Source organism: Callithrix jacchus, chromosome 8, assembly GCF_049354715.1.
Source record: "Callithrix jacchus isolate 240 chromosome 8, calJac240_pri, whole genome shotgun sequence".
Taxonomy (NCBI): domain Eukaryota; kingdom Metazoa; phylum Chordata; class Mammalia; order Primates; family Cebidae; genus Callithrix; species Callithrix jacchus.
The window spans coordinates 25,789,903-25,809,534 of record NC_133509.1 but is presented as its reverse complement, the minus strand read 5'-3'; the positions used below and the strand labels follow the sequence as shown (position 1 = coordinate 25,809,534).

At 42.8% G+C, this 19,632-nt stretch overlaps 1 protein-coding gene, 1 long non-coding RNA gene and 1 pseudogene across 3 annotated transcripts in view; 2 read left to right on the top strand and 1 right to left on the bottom strand.

The window, feature by feature from the left end:
• Window positions 1–4,076, bottom strand: part of IREB2 (iron responsive element binding protein 2) — a 61,861-nt gene extending 57,785 nt beyond the window's left edge. Inside the window, exons 1-3 of one of the 2 annotated variants that reach the window (XM_078334018.1) lie at window positions 3,935–4,076; window positions 2,421–2,510; window positions 116–431 (exon numbers count right to left, since the gene is read on the bottom strand). In XM_078334018.1, coding sequence (XP_078190144.1) covers window positions 116–122 — 7 coding nt within the window. In that variant the 5' untranslated portion in view covers window positions 123–431; window positions 2,421–2,510; window positions 3,935–4,076. The remainder of the gene's footprint in view (window positions 1–115; window positions 432–2,420; window positions 2,511–3,934) is intronic. The other variant, XM_002759844.7, reaches the window with a different exon arrangement.
• LOC128928755 (uncharacterized) overlaps window positions 1–19,632 on the top strand; it is a 108,809-nt pseudogene that overhangs the window by 58,156 nt on the left and 31,021 nt on the right.
• On the top strand, window positions 4,286–6,735 carry LOC144577326 (uncharacterized). The gene is made up of 2 exons (XR_013520868.1): window positions 4,286–4,445; window positions 4,583–6,735. It is a non-coding gene; the product is annotated as an uncharacterized LOC144577326 (long non-coding RNA).

The following is a 19,632-nucleotide window of genomic DNA, read 5'->3' as shown; positions in this document are numbered from 1 at the left end:
CTAAACAAGCAAAATACTTTCTACCTAAGTTGTTTCTTTCTTTCAAAGTCAATTCTTCAAATTTTATTCCTTCTTAATTACTAGGAAATTACTTAAGGAATGATTACTTAATTACCTCTCATAATAATCACTCTATTAAAAAACCAAGAGGGTCCAGGCGCAGTGGCTCACTCCTATAATCCCAGCACTTTGGGAGGCTGAGGTGGGTGGGATCACTTGAGGTCAGGAGTTTGAGACCAGCCTGGCCAACGTGGTAGAACCTCTTCTCTACAATTAGCTGGGCGGGTGATGCACACCTGTAGTCCCAGCTACTCGGGAGGCTGAGGCAGGAGAATCGCTTGAACAGAGGAGGCGGAGGTTGTAGTAAGCCGAGATCACACCACTGTACTCCAGCCTGGGTGATAGAGCTAGATCCTGTCTCAAAAGTAAAACTAGAATACAATAAAATAAAACCAGGGTACTGACCACACATAAATAAAAACCAACTTTCTGTTTTGAAATTATTTATATTCACAGGTATTCTATTACATTTATCATGGTTATAAAAACTGGTAATTCTGGAATAATGTTAAGTACAGACGTACTCTGTAAGGTTATGCACAAATGCCCATGACAGCTTATTTCTCAGCGAAAATTTAACTTCCATATTATATCAATCATTCCCTTTCAAAGCATTTTACGGTTGTTTTTGATTCCCTAAATTTGAAAAATATATATCATCTTCAAGTAAGCACATTTCTACAGATTATACACAAAGTATTTACACTCAATCTTCAAAACACAGTATGTGCTCCTTTAATTTATTAAGTTATGGAATTTGAGTTGAAAAACTTACAAGCCAGGATCACTAGATTATTTTGGAGAAGTAAAAGGGAAATAAAAAGACTATTCTTGTAAACAATCAATCTAGCTGTTTTCAAAATTAATGCAAACTCATCATCAGTGAAGGGATAAAATTAATGTGAAAGACACACATCATTAAGAAAATGACCAACCTCTTTTAACAAACATATCACTACAAATCACTGCAGCTAAACATGGAAGGTAAAGGATATTGCTCTCATTTTGGCAAATTATTTCTTAATGACAACCTAATTCCAAAATGGGGATTCTCTAAGATACTCCAAAAAATCTGTATTTCACAATACACAAAAAATATCACACACAGCAGTCAAGAGTATTTAAATTCCTCAAAATCTACAGAAAAATCACAAGAACAATCTTAAGTAAATAATGCAAGAATAAACAAGGTTAAAGCTCCTTCCAAAACTGACTATAATAGATATGGCATTCAATTTATCTTTTCATGTCATTGTCACAGAAAAGTTCACTAACAATAATCAGTCTTCTAAACTATTGGCCTAATTGAGAAAGTTACTCAACTGTCAGTAAAGTCAAAACTTCCATCCAATGCCCTGTAGGTCAGCCACATTCTCTTCTGAGACCACAGGGAAAGGTTTGACCCTGATCAGATGAATGAGAGTGTCTGCCAAAACTGTAGGTGTGCAGGTTGGAGCAAACAATGCCCAACACTGCAGAACAACTCAGTCAGTGGGTCCTGTTGGTGATTCCTATTCAACAGATGGCAAAAAGAACAGATGTGGGCACTGTTCATTTGAGAAAGTAAAATAAGCCAGGCACAGTGGCTCATGCCTATAATCCCAACACTTTGAGAGGTTGAAGCAGAAGGATCGCTTGAGGTCAGGAGTTTTGAGACCTGGGCAACACAGCAAGAACCCATCTTTACAAAAAATATAAAAATTAGCCAAGTGTGTTGGCATGCACCTGTAGGCCTAGTTACTTGGGAGGCTGAGACAAGGATTGCTTTAGCCCAGGAGTTCAAGGCTGCATGAGCTATGATCATGACACTGCACTCCAGCGTGGGCAACAGAGCAAGACTTTGTCTTTAAAAAAAAAAAAGAAAGAAAAGAAAAGAAAGAAAGAAAGAAAAGAGAAAGCAAAATATACATTTAATTGGTGTAGCATATCATCAGTCAGTCAGGTTCTTCTAAAAATCACATTAGGCCAGGTACGGTAGCTTACATGTATAATCCCAACACTAAGGGAGGCAGAGGCAGGAGGATAATATGAGCCCAGGGGTTGGAAACTAGCCTGGGTAACATAGCAAGACCCCAGTCTCCACAAAAATAAGAAAAAAAAAATTTAAAAACTGCATTACTGGTTTCTTTGAGGAAAAAAAATTAGTGCTTAATTAACTCGATTTTAAAATAAGAAGTTAAGGTACATCTTCCCTGAACAAAAGTTTTCCCAAGAGGAGTTCTTAAAATGGTGTAAGTATGTGGAGGTGTACCGGTTACAACACGGTAGAAATAAATTTAAAATTTCTTCAGCTCAGTTTGACAAATGCATTTTAATTATTAGAGACTAAACAAATTCAAGAAAATGTAAAGCAACATTACCATACTTGGTGCCTCCAAGTTTAGATACATTGAAGAACTTCTTATGTGAACTGTCATTTAATGTTTCAATAAGGTACTCAAAGGCATATCCTGAAAAAAAAAACATTTTAATTAAACACAGCAACAATACCTGGAATGAAAATACTTGGAAACTAGCTTTGTCTAATAGAATTTTCTGCAATGGTACAAATGTTCTATGTTTGACCTGTCCAGTAAAGTAGCCATTAGCGACGTGTGGCTATTGAGCACCTGGAAAGGTGGCTATGGTGCCTGAGGAACTGAGTTTTCCATTTATTTAATTTTTATTACAGTAACACAGGGCTAGTATCCACCACACTGGACAGCATATCTCTAAACCATAATGTGTCGAATAAAAACTAGTAAGATAATTCACTCCAGAAATGTTTTAACACACAATACCTGGAAGGAGACACTAAAAATGATTTAAATAATCTACGGGGACGTTTTGGAAAAGATATGTCTTGAAAACTGCAGAGACAGGAATTTGGGAACTCCAAAATTAGCATTAGAGGGACTAATTAAAAAAACCAAAAGATGGATTTTTTACGAAGCATTCAATAAACAAAAACAAAAAACTTCTCAGTTAAGTCCTTACAAGGATTTAGTACAGAAAATTAAAGTAACAAAATATCTAGGAAATTAGCATATTCTCCCCGAAAGATAGAAGTCCTTCTGGTTTTGCACGAATTGAAGCTGAACTACAAAGTCAAAGATGCAGGGGTCTCATTTGAATGTGCCTCAGCTCCCAACATTCTAGGGGGCAGTGGCGGGGAGGCAGCCTTGACGTTGAAAAGAACCTTCAGATCTTTTGTGCAGACTCATAGCGGTGGGTGGGTAGGACCCTCAACATTGTTAAGGCTTTCATCCAAAAACAGAAAACATAAGTACAACGCATTGTTAGAATGAACAGTATTTTTTTCTTTTTTTCTAGAAGGAGGTGGACGGCGGGAGGTGTCTACAGCACTGCAACAAATGGTCGGGGAACTGACTGACCAATCTTCAACCTTAACTGCCCCTCATTCGGCTTCCAGAGACACAGAGAGACCGAGGGGCCTGAGGCTGGGCTGTGGAACCAACATCCAGCTGCGTGAGACCCGAGCACGGAGACGCAGGCCCCCGCCCTCATCGCTCACCAATGGGGGGCGGGCAGAGGAAGATGGTGGGCCTCTCCCTGCCCCTGGTGTTGCTGACGGGGGCCAGGAAGGCGCTGGCAGCAGGCAGCGGCCACCGGAGAGAGAAGGGTGCGGGTCAAGACCAGCGGTGCGGCGGCCCGGCCTGCGGGGGTCGCGCGGGAGGGTGAGGGCGGGGAGTCCCACCTTCTGCGGCCTGGGCTCAAAGGGCGGCCCAGCAGGCAGGCCCCAAGGGGAGCATAACCTGAGCCCCGAGGGCCTGGGCGCCTGCCGAGCAACTCCAGGCAAGAAAAGCAAGGAACACGGCGCTTAGGCACCGCGCGTTTCCAGCTGCCAGACCCAGCTCGGAGGCCCGAAACTGACCTGCTTTTGGGGCGTCCATCGCCGGAGACCATATTATCCCTGCGGGGAGGGGGCCGGCGGGGGAAGGAGAGGGGAGGCCGGGCAGGGAAGAGGGGGAGGAAGACAGGCGGACTGGCAAGGGAAGAAGGAAGGAAGCAGTCTCGCTCAAATATCGCGAGAGCCGCAGAGCCAGCCCGGGCCTGCGCTTGCGGGATTTGTCGGCTAACTCCCGCGAGATCTTCGGCAGGAAAACAAAGAAAGAGAAGGGGCGGAGCTAACCAGAGGGCGATTTCTCGCGCCCTCGCCGCTTTTCTCGCGAGCGGGGGCGGAGCGCTGGGGAGGCTCCAGCGGTGGCATTGGAATCTCTAGTTTGGCCTTTGCAGCGATCCGTTACTTAGTTGTGGCCTGAAGGTTTGTATTGGGGTCGTGAGTTCCAGCTGTGTGCGCGGTCCCGCAAGGTGTCTTTTGGAATCAGGGTCGGAATGGGAACTCCTAGGAGGAAAAGCTGAAGGAGAACCCCTTTCCCGTAACGGTAAAGCCTTACGTTAAATTGTCAGACGTGAGCGGCCCACACGCCTGTTCTCAGTTGGGGCGGCCACACTGATCCGGTGCGTGGGAGGCACTCAACAAAGTGTTGAATGAATTAATTTTTTTCATTTACTCCTGTAGCTTCCATCTCTGCCGCAGTTAACATACTTAAGCCTCTCCATCCCTCCGCCTCAGCTCCTCCGGCCCCTGTGTGCTCCATCTGCCCAGCATTATCTCCTGTGGGCAGCAACTTAACAGAAGAAGTTGCTCATACTCGCCCTCTCCGTTCCACTTCTTATCTTCTTCCAGTCTGGTTTCCACTCCCAGAAATGCCTTTAGCCAAGATAAGCCATGACTCCACTTGCTGATCTCACGTACCTCAGTCTTGACTGGTTCTTTCCCCTTGTTGAAAAATACTCTTCTATCAGCTTCTGTGACCTCAGACTCTACTTTTTTTTTTCTCATAAGGGTGCTTGATCTCAGGCTCCTCTGCAGGCCTCTTCCTCTGCCCAGCTTGTAAATGTACTGGGCACTGGACGGGCACAGTAGCTCATGTCTGTAATTCCAGCACTTTAGGAGGCCAAAGTGGGAGGATAGCTTGAGCTGAAAAGTTCGAGACCCAACAGGGCAACATAGTGAGTCCCCCATCTCTACAAAAAAAATTTAAAAATTAGCTGGGCATGGTGGCATGCACCTGTAGTCTCAGCGACTCAGGAGGCTAAGATGGGAGGATCACTTGAGCCCAGGATGCTTAGGCTGTGGCGAGCCATGACGGCACCACTGCACTTCAACCTCGGCAACACAGCGGGACGCGGTCTCAAAAAGTAATGTATTGAACATTAAATGTGCCCCAGAGTTCTGGCCTTGTACCTCCTCCCTCTCTCAATTTTCCCTGACCCATCTCACCTTTCCTTTAACTTGTTATTAGTTAATATGTTGTTGCTTCCCAGTCTGCCTGTAACCTGAGACTGTCTCCTGAACCCAGAGGTGTGTATATCCTAGTCCATTGGATGCCTCCACATCCCACAGCCACTTCAAACTAAAAATCACCAAAACCTAACTCATCGTTTTCCTCCTTAAACCCACTGTTCCTTTTGTATTGCCTGTATCAGCGAATGGTGGCATCTACCTGGTCGCCTAAGCCAGAAATCAACACATTGTACCCAACTCCTTTCCCTCTCCTTTTAATCATTGACCCAAGCCCTGTCAACCCAAATTCCAGTGTATTTCCTTTATTCACCTTGCTATATTTTGTAACATCTCCTTTGCAATCTCAGCATGAAATTCACAGGTAATCTACATGCACAACAATAAAATAATCTACTTAAGGACCTAACTGTAATATAAAGGAGAAAAATAGGACAGTAATTTATTAGAAAATAATATGTATTACAATATGTAGGTGCACAGGCATGTCTATATTAGATGACAAAATTGAGTCATCAGATGCTTATATCTATATATAATGAATGAGTTTGATTTTACAGGACATATAATATTCGACTGGGCCAGGCACAGTTGGTATAGCTCAGGTTTGTAATCCCAGCGCTTTGGGAGGCCAAAGCAGCAGGATTGCTTGATGCTAGGAGTTTAACACCAACCTGAGCAACATAGTGAGACCCTGTCCCTACAAAAATTTAGAAGAGTTAGCCAGGCGTAGTGGTGCATGCTTGTAGTACCAGCTACTGTGAGACAGAGGCAGGAGGATCACTTGAGCTCAGAAATTCAAGATTACAGTGAGCTATGATTGTGCCACTGCCCTCCAACCTGGGTGACAGAATGAGACCCTGTCTCAAAAAAAGATAATATTCAGCTGAATATGGTCAACACTTTTTTTTTTTTAGGCAGAGTTTTGCTTTTGTTGCCCAGGCTGGATGGAGTACAGTGGTACAATCTCAACTCACTGCAACCCCTGCCTCCCAGGTTCAAGCAATTCTTCTGCCTCAGCCTCCCGTGTAGCTGGGATTACAGGCATGTGCCACCACACCTGACTAATTTTGTATTTTTAGTAGAGATGGGGTTTCACCATGTTGCCCAGGCTGGTCCTGACATCAGGTGATCCACCCACCTCAGCCTCCCAAACTGCTGGGATTACAGGCATAAGCCGCCACACCCGCCCAACGCTTTTTATTTATGTCTGACATTGCAAAATAAGGATTCAATATATACATACATATCATGCATAAATATGTATTAAGAATGCATATATGGCAAATGCACATATGTATAAAATGTACATATATATCATGAATGGCCTCCTCTAAAGACTAATAAAAATATATTAGTGACTCAAATATTGGAAGTGTTGTTACTATTGAGATTTCCTGAAGTGGTAAATAACTCTTGGTAAAGTTCAAAACAAAATGAAATAAAACCTTTGCTTTTTTTACACAGTAGTTTTATTCCTAGAAAATTCTCTATATAGGCTGGGTGTGGTGGCTCACACCTGTAATCCCAGCACTTTAGGAGGCTGAGGCAGGTGTATCAGGAGGTCAGAAGACTGAGACCATCCTGGGCAACATGGTGAAACCACATCTCTACTAAAAAGAAAAAAAAAAAATTAGGCTATGCACAGTGGCTCATGCCTGTAATCCTAGCACTTTGGGAGGCCGAGGTGAGTGGATCACCTGAGATCAGGTGTTCAAGACCAGCCTGGCCGTCATGGTGAAACCCCATCTTAAAAAAAAAAAAAAAATAGCCAGGTGTGGTGGGGTGTGCCTGTAGTTCCAGCTACTCAGGAGGCTGAGGCAGGAGAATCGCTTGAATCTGGGAGGCAGAGGTTGCAGTGGGCTGAGATTGCACCACTGTACTCTAGCCTGGGTGGCAGAGTGAGACTCCATCTCAAAAAAAAAAAAGTAATAATCCGTATATATTAAAACCATACACAAATTACTTTTGTTTTTACTTGTAAATGGGGTTAAACTCTAGGCTCAGATAATTTTAAACAGAGTTGTTATTGTTTTTATGTTTCTGTGCATGTTTAACGTACTTGAATATCTGACAGTATGGGTCTTGTTTCATTCTTTGTTGTGTAATTCTGTACTGTGGAATGCATGCATTAAATGCCAAAAGTGCCCCATGATAGTGACAACCAAAAACACCCATTTTCTCAGTGTCCTGCTTCCACTGAGAAGAACTAACTTGGAAAAATCATGATATGTTCCCTTCTGGCTGGATTCATTACTTTTTTTTTTTTTTTAACAGTTTTATTTATTTTAACACAGAGGTCTGGTTACTCTGCCTAGGCTGATCTCAAACTCCTGAGCTGAAAGGATTCTCCCACCTCAGCCTCCCGAGTAGCTGGGACTATAGGCATGCACCATCTCAGTCAGCTTTAACAGTTTCATTGAGGTTTAATTCAAATATCATAAAATGTATCTATTGTTAAACCTTTTTATTTTGTGACAATTGTAGATTTACATGTAGCTGGACTAAATAATAAAGATGCTTTTCACCTAGTCTTCCCACATGTGGCATAATACAATATAAAAATGAGGAAATTGACATTGATGCAATCATTGCACCTTACTCAGATTTAGGCAGTAATACATGTACTCCTTTGTGGGGTGTATGTGTGTGCACGCGTGCACGTATGCACGTGCGTATTTAGTTCACGTGTGGCTTTGCGTGACCACCACTATGGTCAAGATACGGAACATTTCCAATGATTCTTGACATTGCCCCTTTATAACAGCAGCTGTTTTCCTCCTAAGCTGCCGTTTCCTCATCCCCTACACTTTATTTTGAATGTTATGCAAATGAAAGCTTAAGGTATGTTTTCTTACGTAAATCGTGTCAGTGTTTGAATATGGATTATTCTTTTTTTTTCTTTTTTTATAAAGACGAGGTTTCACCGTGTTGGTCAGGCTGGTCTTGAACTCCTGACCTCAGGCGATCCGCCCGCCTTGGCCTCCAAAGTGCTTGGATTACAGGCGTGAGCCACTACGCCCAGCTTATTCATTTTTTTTCAAGTTACATTTGCAGTGAGATTTTAACAACCTTTTAGATCAGTGTCTGGGTTCATCTCTCCTTTTTTTTTGAGACAAGAGTCTCACTCTGTTACCCAGGTTGGAGTGCAGTGGGGTGATTTCAACTCACTACAGCTTCCATCTCCTGGGCTCAAGTGATTCTTCCACCTCAGCCCCTCAGTAGCTGGGACCACAGACACACACCACCACACCCAGATAATTTTGGTATTTTTTGTAGAGACAGGGTTTTCCTGTGTTGCCCAGGCTGATCTTGCCTTCTGTGCTCAAGCTGTCTGCCTACCTCAGCACCCCAAAGTGCTAGGCATGAGCCACCGCACCCAGGCCAAAACTAAACATTTTATTTGAAAAAAAAAATTAAGAATATAGAAGAATTGCAAGACACTGTTTATATACTTTAACTAGATTGATTTATTTACTGTTAACATTTTGCCACATTTGCTTTGTCTGTCTCTCTCTTCCTCTCTGCTATTGCAGACATAAGATCCTCATTATTTCTTCTTCTTTTTTTTTTTTTTGAGACACAGTCTCACTGTGTTGCCCGATCTGGAGTGCAGTAGGTATTCACGGTCAGATAAGAGTGCACTGTAGCCTCCAACTCCTGGACTCAATCAATCCTCCTACCTCAGCCTTCAGAGTAGCTAGGACTACAGGTGTGTGCCACTGCACCTAGCTATTTCTTATTTTAATTTTTTTGTACCATTTCAGGGTAAATTTTAGAGATTATGAACCTTCAGTCCTAAATACTTTATCATATATCAACTAAAAATGATCAAATTCAGGATATGTAATTGATACAATAAAATCAATTGTATCAATAGAATCCATATTCAAACATTGGCACAATTTACAATTCATATTTAAATTTTGTCAATTGTCTCAATATTGTCCTTTCTAGAAACTCTTTTCAAATCTAAAATGCTATCCAGGATAAAGGATTGCATTTAGGTGTCATATCTGTTGAGTCTTCTCTAATTTGGAACAGTTCCTTTGCATTTCATTTTCTTTTACGGTATTGACATTTTGAAGGGTATTGGCCCATTGTTTTGTGGGTTGTCCTTTAATTTCGTCTGGCCTTGCTGTTTCTTCATGATTAAACTTAATTGTGCATTTTTGGTAGATATGCTACATAAGCCATGTTGTATTCTTCTTGGTACATCATATCAGGAGGCACCTTTATTTAGTTCCTCCTTTTTTTTTTTCGGTAACAGAACCAACTCTTAACCTACAATGAGAGCAGAGTTTTAAGCCAAGATCCATGAGAGTCTATTTTTTTTTTCTTTTGAGACAGGGTCTTGCTGTCACTGAGGCTTGAGTGCAATGACACAATCACAGATGACTGCAGCCTTGACTGCCTGGGCTCAAGTGATCCTCCCATCTCAGCCCTGCAAGTAGCTGGAACTAGAGGCATGTGCCACCACACCTGACTTTTAAATTTTTTTTGTAGAGACAGGGTCTCCCTATGTTGCCCAGACTGGTCTTGAACTCCTGGGCTCAAGTGATCCTCCCACCTCTGCCTCCCAAAATGCTGAATTACAGGCATGAGCCACTGTGCCTGGCCTCCATGACACTCTAGAGCCCATGTTTTCATGTTTTCACCCACCCGTGCCTCTGTGGGGTTAGACATGGTCTCAGTTACTACAGGGGCTCCTGTAATAACTGAATTGGAGGCTCCCATGGCCTTTCTAAATCTTCTCAGTACAACCTCTCAGGAGCTAAGTTCTCAGTGAGGCCATGTTTTAGTTCTATGCAGAGAAAGACTGTTTAGTTATTGATAGTTCCAAAATAAATGTCCTATCTTCAAGAATCAAAAGCATGATAAACAAGATTGCCTGCCATTCTGAGGCCGACTTTTGTAGCCACTGCTGAGCCTGATTGTGGGTAAGATGAGAGCAGATGGGTAACAGCCCTTGGCATATGAAATCAAAGGGAACCATTGCTCATCCCAGGAAGGCAACTGTATGTTCTGCCTATCCAGTCAAGAGGAATTCAGGTAAGAGTTTTTTCTCTTCACCCATGAGAGCAGACCACACATGAAAAGGTTTTTGTTGTTGTTTTTTTCAAGATGGAGTCTTGCTCTGTTGCCCAGGCTGGAGTGCAGTGGTATGATCTTAGCTCACTGCAACCTCTTCCTCCTGGGTTCAAGCAATTCTTCTGCCTCAGCCTCCCAAGTAGCTGGAATTACAGGTGTGTGCCACCACACTTGGCTAATTTTTGTATTGTTGTAGAAATGGGGTTTCACCATGTTTGCCGGGTTGGTCTTGAACTTCTAACCAAAGGGCAGGGATTACAGGCGTGAGCCACCCCCCCAGCCCACACATTATAACCTCACTGACATCCCTGGCTATTGCCAGCAGGTGATTAAGAATGTTGATGCAGGCTTATAGTGCAGAATACTGTCCTTGGAACTGTGTTAAGATATGGAAATAGAAAAGACCCTATTCCTTAGACCCCAGTTCCCTTTTCTAAGGGAAAAGGAAGAATTCCGTTAGTAAAAATGACATGGGAACATAAATTTCAAATGTACTGTTACGGGTTGAATTGCGTCCCCCCAAGAAGCTCATGTGTTTAATTCCTAATACCTGTTTCTGTGACCTTACTTGAAAATACGGTCGTTGTTGATGTAGTTAAAATGAAACCATACTGGAGCAGGGTTGGTCTAATCCAATGACTGGCGTTCTCATGAGAAGAGAAGACAGGCACACAGACACACAGGGGAAAGGCCGTGTGAAGACACGTCAGCGCACAGAGAGAAACACTATGGGATCATGAAGGCGGAGGTTGGGATGGCAGGTCTAGTAAGCCAAGAAGAGAGGCCTGGAGCAGATTCTTCCCACGGCTCTCAGAAGGCTCCAGCCCTGCCAATACCTTCACTTTTGATTTCCAGGCTCCAGAACCATGAGACAATCAACTTCTGTTGTTCAAGTCTCTCAGTTTGAGATAGTTTGTGATGGCAGGAAGCAAATATAAATACCTTCTTGGAAGACCCAAGGTACACTGAAGACAGTGCAGCAGAGCAGTCAGGAATCCTGGGTTTCAAGCCCAGCCCCAAATCTGCTGTGTGGCTATACCCAAATGAATTAATCTATCAGGCTTCAGCTGCAAAATCCACAGGTTAAAGTAAGCTTTCTAGGTTCAAGAATGATTTTTATAGCCTGTGATTTAATATTTCCACATTCAGGCATATGTCCTCTCTTTTGCCCCCTCATCAAAGAAACCACGATGTCCTATCAGACTAGAACTCCTGAGGTCTCTTGGCTTATCTCTTTTACTGCTGCCTTGGTGTGGGTTCCCAGTCACTTCTTATCTGAACCATTGTGTTGAGAAGGAGGTTGAGGGCATTTGATTATTTTCAACAACAACAAAAGGTTATTTTATATGGTTCATGGTCCAGTCTAAGAGTCATTTCCTAAGTGGTCTCCCTGTTTCAGCCTTGCCCCCACAACCCTCTCATCACTGCTGTAATCACGCTTTACAGCCCCACCAGGATATTCTCTCTTTTTTTGTTGGTTTTTTTTTTGAGACAGGGTATCACTCTTGTTACCCAGGCTGGAGTGCAATGGCGTGATCTCGGCTCACCGCAACCTCCGCCTCCTGGGTTCAGGCAATTCTCCTGCCTCAGCCTCCTGAGTAGCTGGGATTATAGGCACACGCCACCATGCCCAGCTAATTTTTTGTATTTTTAGTAGAGACGGGGTTTCACCATGTTGACCAGGATGGTCTCAATCTCTTGACCTCGTGATCCACCTGCCTTGGCCTCCCAAAATGCTGAGATTGCATGCTTGATCCACCGCACCCGGCTTCTCTCTCTTTTTCGTTTTTGTTTTTTGAGACAGAGTCTCACTGTGTTGCCCAGGCTGGAGTGCAATGGCACAATCTCACCTCACTGCAAACTCTGCCTTCTGGGTTCAAGCGATTCTCCTGCCTCAGTCTCCCAAGTAGCTGGGACTACAGACACGTTGCCACCACTCCTGGCTAATGTTTTCATGTTTTTAGTAGTGACAGAGTTTTGCCTTGTCGGCCAGGATGGTCTCCAAATCCTGGCCTCAAGAGACCCGCCTGCCTCAGCCTCCCAAAGTGCTGGGATTACAGGCATGAGCCACCACACCCGCCCCACCAGGATATTCTGTTTGAAAGGCAGATTTGATCATGTTTGCTTAAAGTCTTCAAAGTCTCCCTGAGCACCTTCAAGATGAAATCATAACTTTCCAGTCCAGCCTTTAAGGCCTTTTGGGGCCTGATCGTCACCTACTCTCCAGTCTTATCTCTTGTCCCAAACCCCATTCTTACCTCTTGTCCCAAGCCCCATTCTTACTAATACGGAATCCAAACACAACTAATACTATCTGGATTTCCTGAAAATAAGCCTCATGCTCCTTCAAGCCTTGCAGCATTCATCAGCCAACTTCTAGTTGTTAATCAGAAGCAGAAGCTCCTCTTTTTAAAGCTTTTTCTGCTCCTGTAAACTCCCCTCCACCACTACCAGGCTCCCTCTTTATTGCCCTCAAAGCCACCCATGCTTCCCTCTCACAGCATATAGCTCGCCATGCTGTAATTCTCTGTCTGACTTCCTGAACACAAGCACGAAGTGTTTACTCTCTCTCCCTACCTCCTAGCACAGGCCCTGGCATATGGCAGGGGCTCCAGAAAGTCTGTGAATGAATAAATGAGTGAAAGAAACCTGATTCTGCATGGAAGAAGTCCCAAATCTGTTCAACAGACAAATGAAACATAAATTATTTGAATTATAAAATGATTAATCTTTCAAAAATAATTTTCTACAGGAATCCTGTAAAATTCTACTGATGGAAACTTGACTTGTAAACTAGTGGCCTGGACACTTTTGTTTAGCACAAATACCATTTGAGTATTATGTGCTAATACCAGAACAGTGAGGAGGTTAATACCTGCCCTTGAGAAGCTTACAAATAGATAGCATTAGCATAAGTGATAATAAAAGTAACGATAGGCCGGGCGTGATGGCTCATGCCTGTAATCCAAGCACTTTGGAGGCCAAGGCAGGCGAATCACCTGAGGTCGGAAGTTCAAGACCAGCCTGACCAACATGGTGAAACCCCATCTTTAAAGAAAAAAAAAAAAAAAGGTAATAATAGTTAACACCTATTAAACCTTGTTAAGGCAGAGGACAGCGGCTCACACCCTTGGGAGGCCAAGGCTGGCAGATATCATGAGCCCAGAAGTTGGAGATTAGCCCAGGCAACATGGTGAAACCCTGTTTCTACCAAAAATACAAAAAATTAGCCGGGCATGGTGGTGCACGTCTTCAGTCCCAGACACTCAGGAGGCTGAGCTGAGAGGATTGCTTGAGCCCAGGAAGTGGAGGTTGTAGTGAGTCAAGATTGCACCACTGGACTCCAACTTGGGTGACAGCATGGACCCCATCTCAAAAAAGGGGGAAAAAACTTGTTAAATACTTTACATACATTATCTCATGAGCCTCACCTGTAATCCCAGCACTTTGGGAGGCCAAGGCAGGCAGGTCACCTGAGGTCAGGAGTTCAAGACCAGCCTGGTCAACTTGGTAAAATCCCATCTCTACGAAAAAATACAAAAATCAGCCAGGTATGTTGGCGTGCACCTGTGGTCCCAGCTACTGGGGAGGCTGAGGTGGGAGAATCTCTTGAATATGGGAGATGGAGGTTGCAGTGAGCTGAGATCCCACCACTGCACTCCAGCCTGGGCAACAGTATGAGACCCTGTCAAAAAAAAAAAAAAATTCCCCAAACACCCCTAGAAGGCATGGTATCAGGTTGTTTTCAGCTGTAAGTAAAAGAAACATTCAACTCAAACAAACTTAAATCTAAAACAGGCCACTCCTTGTATCAAGTGAAGTTCTTGTATTTTCTCAGAAACATTAGCCAGCTGCATGGGCAACAGGGCAGCTCCCTTATCAGAGGAAGGTGGGACTTGAGCAGCTCATGAATGGCTCACCTGCCAAGAAAGGACAGTCCCATTGAGCAACACACATGGATCTGATGGCTGATCTTAGCCAGGCCCTGTACTAAGGGCTGGGACGCAGGATATAAGGCTAGCTCCAGTATATAAAGCTTGTCCCTTAGTTTGGGGAGTTGGGACAATGAGAGGTAAACAGCTAGTAACAATGTGTTTGAGGAGTCAGAGAAGACGTTCCTGGGAGGCAGTGGTGATTGAACATAGAAACTTGGTGGTCAGGATCTTCGTGGACATTTGATAGTCATTTCCTGTGGCTCCTGTCCACATGACTCTGCAAGTTCCCTGGGCAAGTCAGCTCTTCCTCAGTTCCCATCCAGAGGTCCACCATGTATCCAGCATTTGGATCAAAAATTGGGGATAGAACCTAATTAGAAGCAACACCTCACAGGAAGACTTGTTGGAGCTTCTGAGAAAGAGAGGCTTTTTTTTTTTTTCCTCAAGTTGTGAGAGTGAGGTTCTGACATCTGGAACTGCTGGAGCCATTTTGCCACCACGTGGGTGAGTTTGGAGGTATGGCCAAACTCACCATGTGTGGTATCTGAGAATAAAGCCTCTCTCTGTGGAAGGCATAGACAAGAGAGAGAGAAGTTCTGGATCCCAGGTGTCATTCTTTCAGTTTCTGAATCTAGTCTTGCCTGTTCTCTACAAGAACTTCCTTTGAAATTTTCTTCAGTTATGTGAGCCAATTAAGTCCCTTTATGGTGTTAAATAAAATTTAGAGGAGGTCATCGGTTTGGATTGAGCTCCTGCACTAGGCCCAACAGACCAAACCATAGTGGAGTCACTCACACTGAAGTTCCACGCCACCAAGCCTAAATGAAATTATTTACCTGACCTTACAAGAAATCAAGAGAGAGAAGGAGTCAAATCCCCAAACAGGCCAGTTTTAGCTGGTGTGAAAAAGAAGTCCCTTCCGCTTCTACCTTACAAGGAAGGTAACTTTGAAACAACCAATCTACTCTTTATTCTCAATTCTGTCTTCAGCCCTCTTCTGCCCATAAAGCCAACCTCCTCTGTTCAGCTCATTGGAACACTCATTTTATTTTATAGTGTCAAAAGACAAAATTAAAACAAATTAGGCTGAGATGGGAGGATTGCTTGAGCCAAGAGTTTGAGACCAATCAGGGCAACATTGTGGGACCCCATGTCTATTTGTTTTTTAAAAAAGTATAAAGAAATTTTAACAAAATTTTTAAGTAAAAAAAAAAAAAACCAAAAAACAAATTTAAAGATCTCTGCATACCAAAATATCAATGATATTCTTTACAGAAATAGAAAAAAAACCCTAAAATTCATATGGAACCACAAAAGATCCCAAACAGCCAAAGTTATCCTGAGCAAAGCTGGAGGCATCACACTACCTGACTTCAAAATATTATTACAGGCCGGGCACGGTGGCTCACGCTGTAATCCCAACACTTTGGAAGGGTGAGGCGGGGGGATCACTGAAGTCAGGAGTTTGAGACCAACATGTCCAACATGGTGAAACGCTGTTTCTATTAAAAGTACAAAAACTAGCCAGATGTGGTGGTGCATGCCTGTAATCCCCACTCGGGAGGCTGAGACAGGAGAACTGTTTGAATCCAGGAGATGGAGGTTGCAATGAGCAGAGATGGCACCACTGCACTCCAGCCTAGGCGGCAGACCAAGACTCCGTCTCAAAAACAAACAGACAAAGTGAAATATTACTACAAAGCTATAGTAACCCAAATAGAATGGTACTGGCATTAAAATAGATGCATAGACCAATAGAACAGAATAGAGAACCCAGATAGATGTAAACCCACAGGTCTACAGGCAAGTCATCTTTGACAAAGGCTACACATTGATAGCCAACTGATTTTTTTTTTTTTAATTTTTTACTGGATTTTAGGTTTTGGGGTACATGAGCAGAGCATGCAAGACAGTTGCATAGGTACACACATGGCAGTGTGCTTTGCTTTCCTTCTCCCCTTCACCCACATTTGGTATTTCTCCCCAAGCTATCCCTCCCCACCACCCCTCCCACTGGCCCTCCCCTTTTCCCCCCAATAGACCCCAGTGTTTAGTACTCCCCTTTCTGAGTCCATGTGTTCTCATTTTTCATCACCCGCCTATGAGTGAGAATATGCGGTGTTTCATTTTCTGTTCTTGTGTCAGTTTGCTGAGGATGACATTCTCCAGATTCATCCATGTCCCTACAAACGACACAAACTCATCATTTCTGATTGCTGCATAATATTCCATGGTGTATATGTGCCACATTTTTCCAATCCAGTCTATTATCAATGGGTATTTGGGTTGATTCCAGGTCTTTGCTATTGTAAACAGTGCTGCAATGAACATTCGTGTACATGTGTCCTTATAGTAGAACGATTTATAGTCTTTTGGATATATACCCAGTAATGGGATTGCTGGGTCAAATGGAATTTCTATTTCTAAGGCCTTGAGGAATCACCACACTGTCTTCCGCAATGGTTGAACTAATTTACACTCCCACCAACAGTGTAAAAGTGTTCCTTTTTCTCCACATCCTCTCCAGCATCTGTTGTCTCCAGATTTTTTAATGATTGCCATTCTAACTGGCGTGAGATGGTATCTCAATGTGGTTTTGATTTGCATCTCTCTGATGACCAGTGACGATGAGCATTTTTTCATATGATTGTTGGCCTCATATATGTCTTCTTTTGTAAAGTGTCTGTTCATATCCTTTGCCCACTTTTGAATGGGCTTGTTTGTTTTTTTCCTGTAAATCCGTTTGAGTTCTTTGTAAATTCTGGATATCAGCCCTTTGTCAGATGGGTAAACTGCAAAAATTTTTTCCCATTCTGTTGGTTGCCGATCCACTCTAGTGACTGTTTCTTTTGCCGTGCAGAAGCTGTGGAGTTTCATTAGGTCCCATTTGTCTATTTTGGCTTTTGTTGCCAATGCTTTTGGTGTTTTGTTCATGAAGTCCTTGCCTACTCCTATGTCCTGGATAGTTTTGCCTAGATTTCCTTCTAGGGTTTTTATGGTGCCAGGTCTTATGTTTAAGTCTTTAATCCATCTGGAGTTAATTTTAGTGTAAGGTGTCTGGAAGGGGTCCAGTTTCTGCTTTCTGCACATGGCTAGCCAGTGTTCCCAACACCATTTATTAAACAGGGAATCCTTTCCCCATTGCTTGTTTTTGTCAGGTTTATCAAAGATTGTATAGTTGTAGATATGTTGTGTTGCCTCCTGTGCCTCTGTTTTGTTCCATTGGTCTGTATCTCTGTTTTGGTACCAGTACCATGCTGTTTTGATTACTGTAGCCTTGTAGTATAGTTTGAAATCCGGTAGTGTGATGCCCCCTGCTGTGTTCTTTTTGCTTAGAATTGACTTGGCTATGCGGGCTCTCTTTTGGTTCCATATGAAGTTCATGGTGGTTTTTTCCAGTTCTGTGAAGAAAGTCAATGGTAGCTGGATGGGGATAGCGTTGATTCTGTAAATTACTTTGGGCAGTATAGCCATTTTCACGATATTAATTCTTCCTAACCATGAACATGGAATGTTTCTCCATCTGTTTGTGTCCTCTCTGATTTCGTTGAGCAGTGGTTTGTAGTTCTCCTTGAAGAGGTCCCTTACGTTCCTTGTGAGTTGTATTCCAAGGTATTTCATTCTTTTTGTAGCAATTGTGAATGGCAGTTCGTTCTTGATTTGGCTTTCTTTAAGTCTGTTATTGGTGTAGACGAATGCTTGTGATTTTTGCACATTGATTTTATATCCTGAGACTTTGCTGAAGTTGCTTATCAGTTTCAGGAGTTTTTGAGCTGAGGCGATGGGGTCTTCTAGGTATACTATCATGTTGTCTGCAAATAGAGACAATTTGGCTTCCACCTTTCCTATTTGAATACCCTTTATTTCTTTTTCTTGCCTGATTGCTCTGGCTAGAACTTCCAGAACTATATTGAATAGGAGTGGTGAAAGAGGGCATCCTTGTCTAGTGCCAGATTTCAAAGGGAATGCTTCCAGTTTTGGCCCATTCAGTATGATATTGGCTGTTGGTTTGTCATAAATAGCTTTTATTACTTTGAGATACGTTCCATCGATATCGAGTTTATTGAGGGTTTTTAGCATAAAGGGCTGTTGAATTTTGTCAAATGCCTTCTCTGCGTCGATTGAGATAATCATGTGGTTTTTGTTTTTGGTTCTGTTTATGTGGTGAATTACGTTGATAGACTTGCGTATGTTGAACCAGCCTTGCATCCCTGGGATGAATCCTACTTGATCATGATGAATAAGTTTTTTTATTTGCTGTTGCAATCGGCTTGCCAATATTTTATTGAAGATTTTTGCATCTATGTTCATCATGGATATTGGCCTGAAGTTTTCTTTTCTTGTTGGGTCTCTGCCGGGTTTTGGTATCAGGATGATGTTGGTCTCATAAAAAATGATTTGGGAAGGATTCCCTCTTTTTGGATTGTTTGAAATAGTTTTAGAAGGAATGGTACCAGCTCCTCTTTGTGTGTCTGGTAGAATTCGGCTGTGAACCCGTCTGGACCTGGGCTTTTTTATGAGTGGTAGGCTCTTAATTGCTGCCTCGACTTCTGACCTTGTTATTGGTCTATTCATAGTTTCAGCTTCCTCCTGGTTTAGGCTTGGGAGGACACAGGAGTCCAGGAATTTATCCATTTCTTCCAGGTTTACTAGTTTATGTGCATAGAGTTGTTTGTAATATTCTCTGATGATGGTTTGAATTTCTGTGGAGTCTGTGGTGATTTCCCCTTTATCATTTTTTATTGCATCTATTTGGTTGTTCTCTCTTTTATTTTTAATCAGTCTGGCTAGTGGTCTGTCTATTTTGTTGATCTTTTCAAAAAACCAGCTCTTGGATTTATTGATTTTTTGAAGGGTTTTTCGTGTCTCAATCTCCTTCAGTTTCGCTCTGATCTTAGTTATTTCTTGTCTTCTGCTGGGTTTTGAGTTTTTTTGATCTTGCTCCTCTAGCTCTTTCAATTTTGACGATAGGGTGTCAATTTTGGATCTCTCCATTCTCCTAATATGGGCACTTATTGCTATATACTTTCCTCTAGAGACTGCTTTAAATGTGTCCCAGAGGTTCTGGCATGTTGTGTCTTCGTTCTCATGGGTTTCGAAGAACTTCTTTATTTCTATCTTCATTTCATTGTTTACCCAGTCAACATTCAAGAGCCAGTTGTTCAGTTTCCATGAAGCTGTGCAGTTCTGGGTTGGTTTCTGTATTCTGAGTTCTAACTTGATTGCACTATGGTCTGA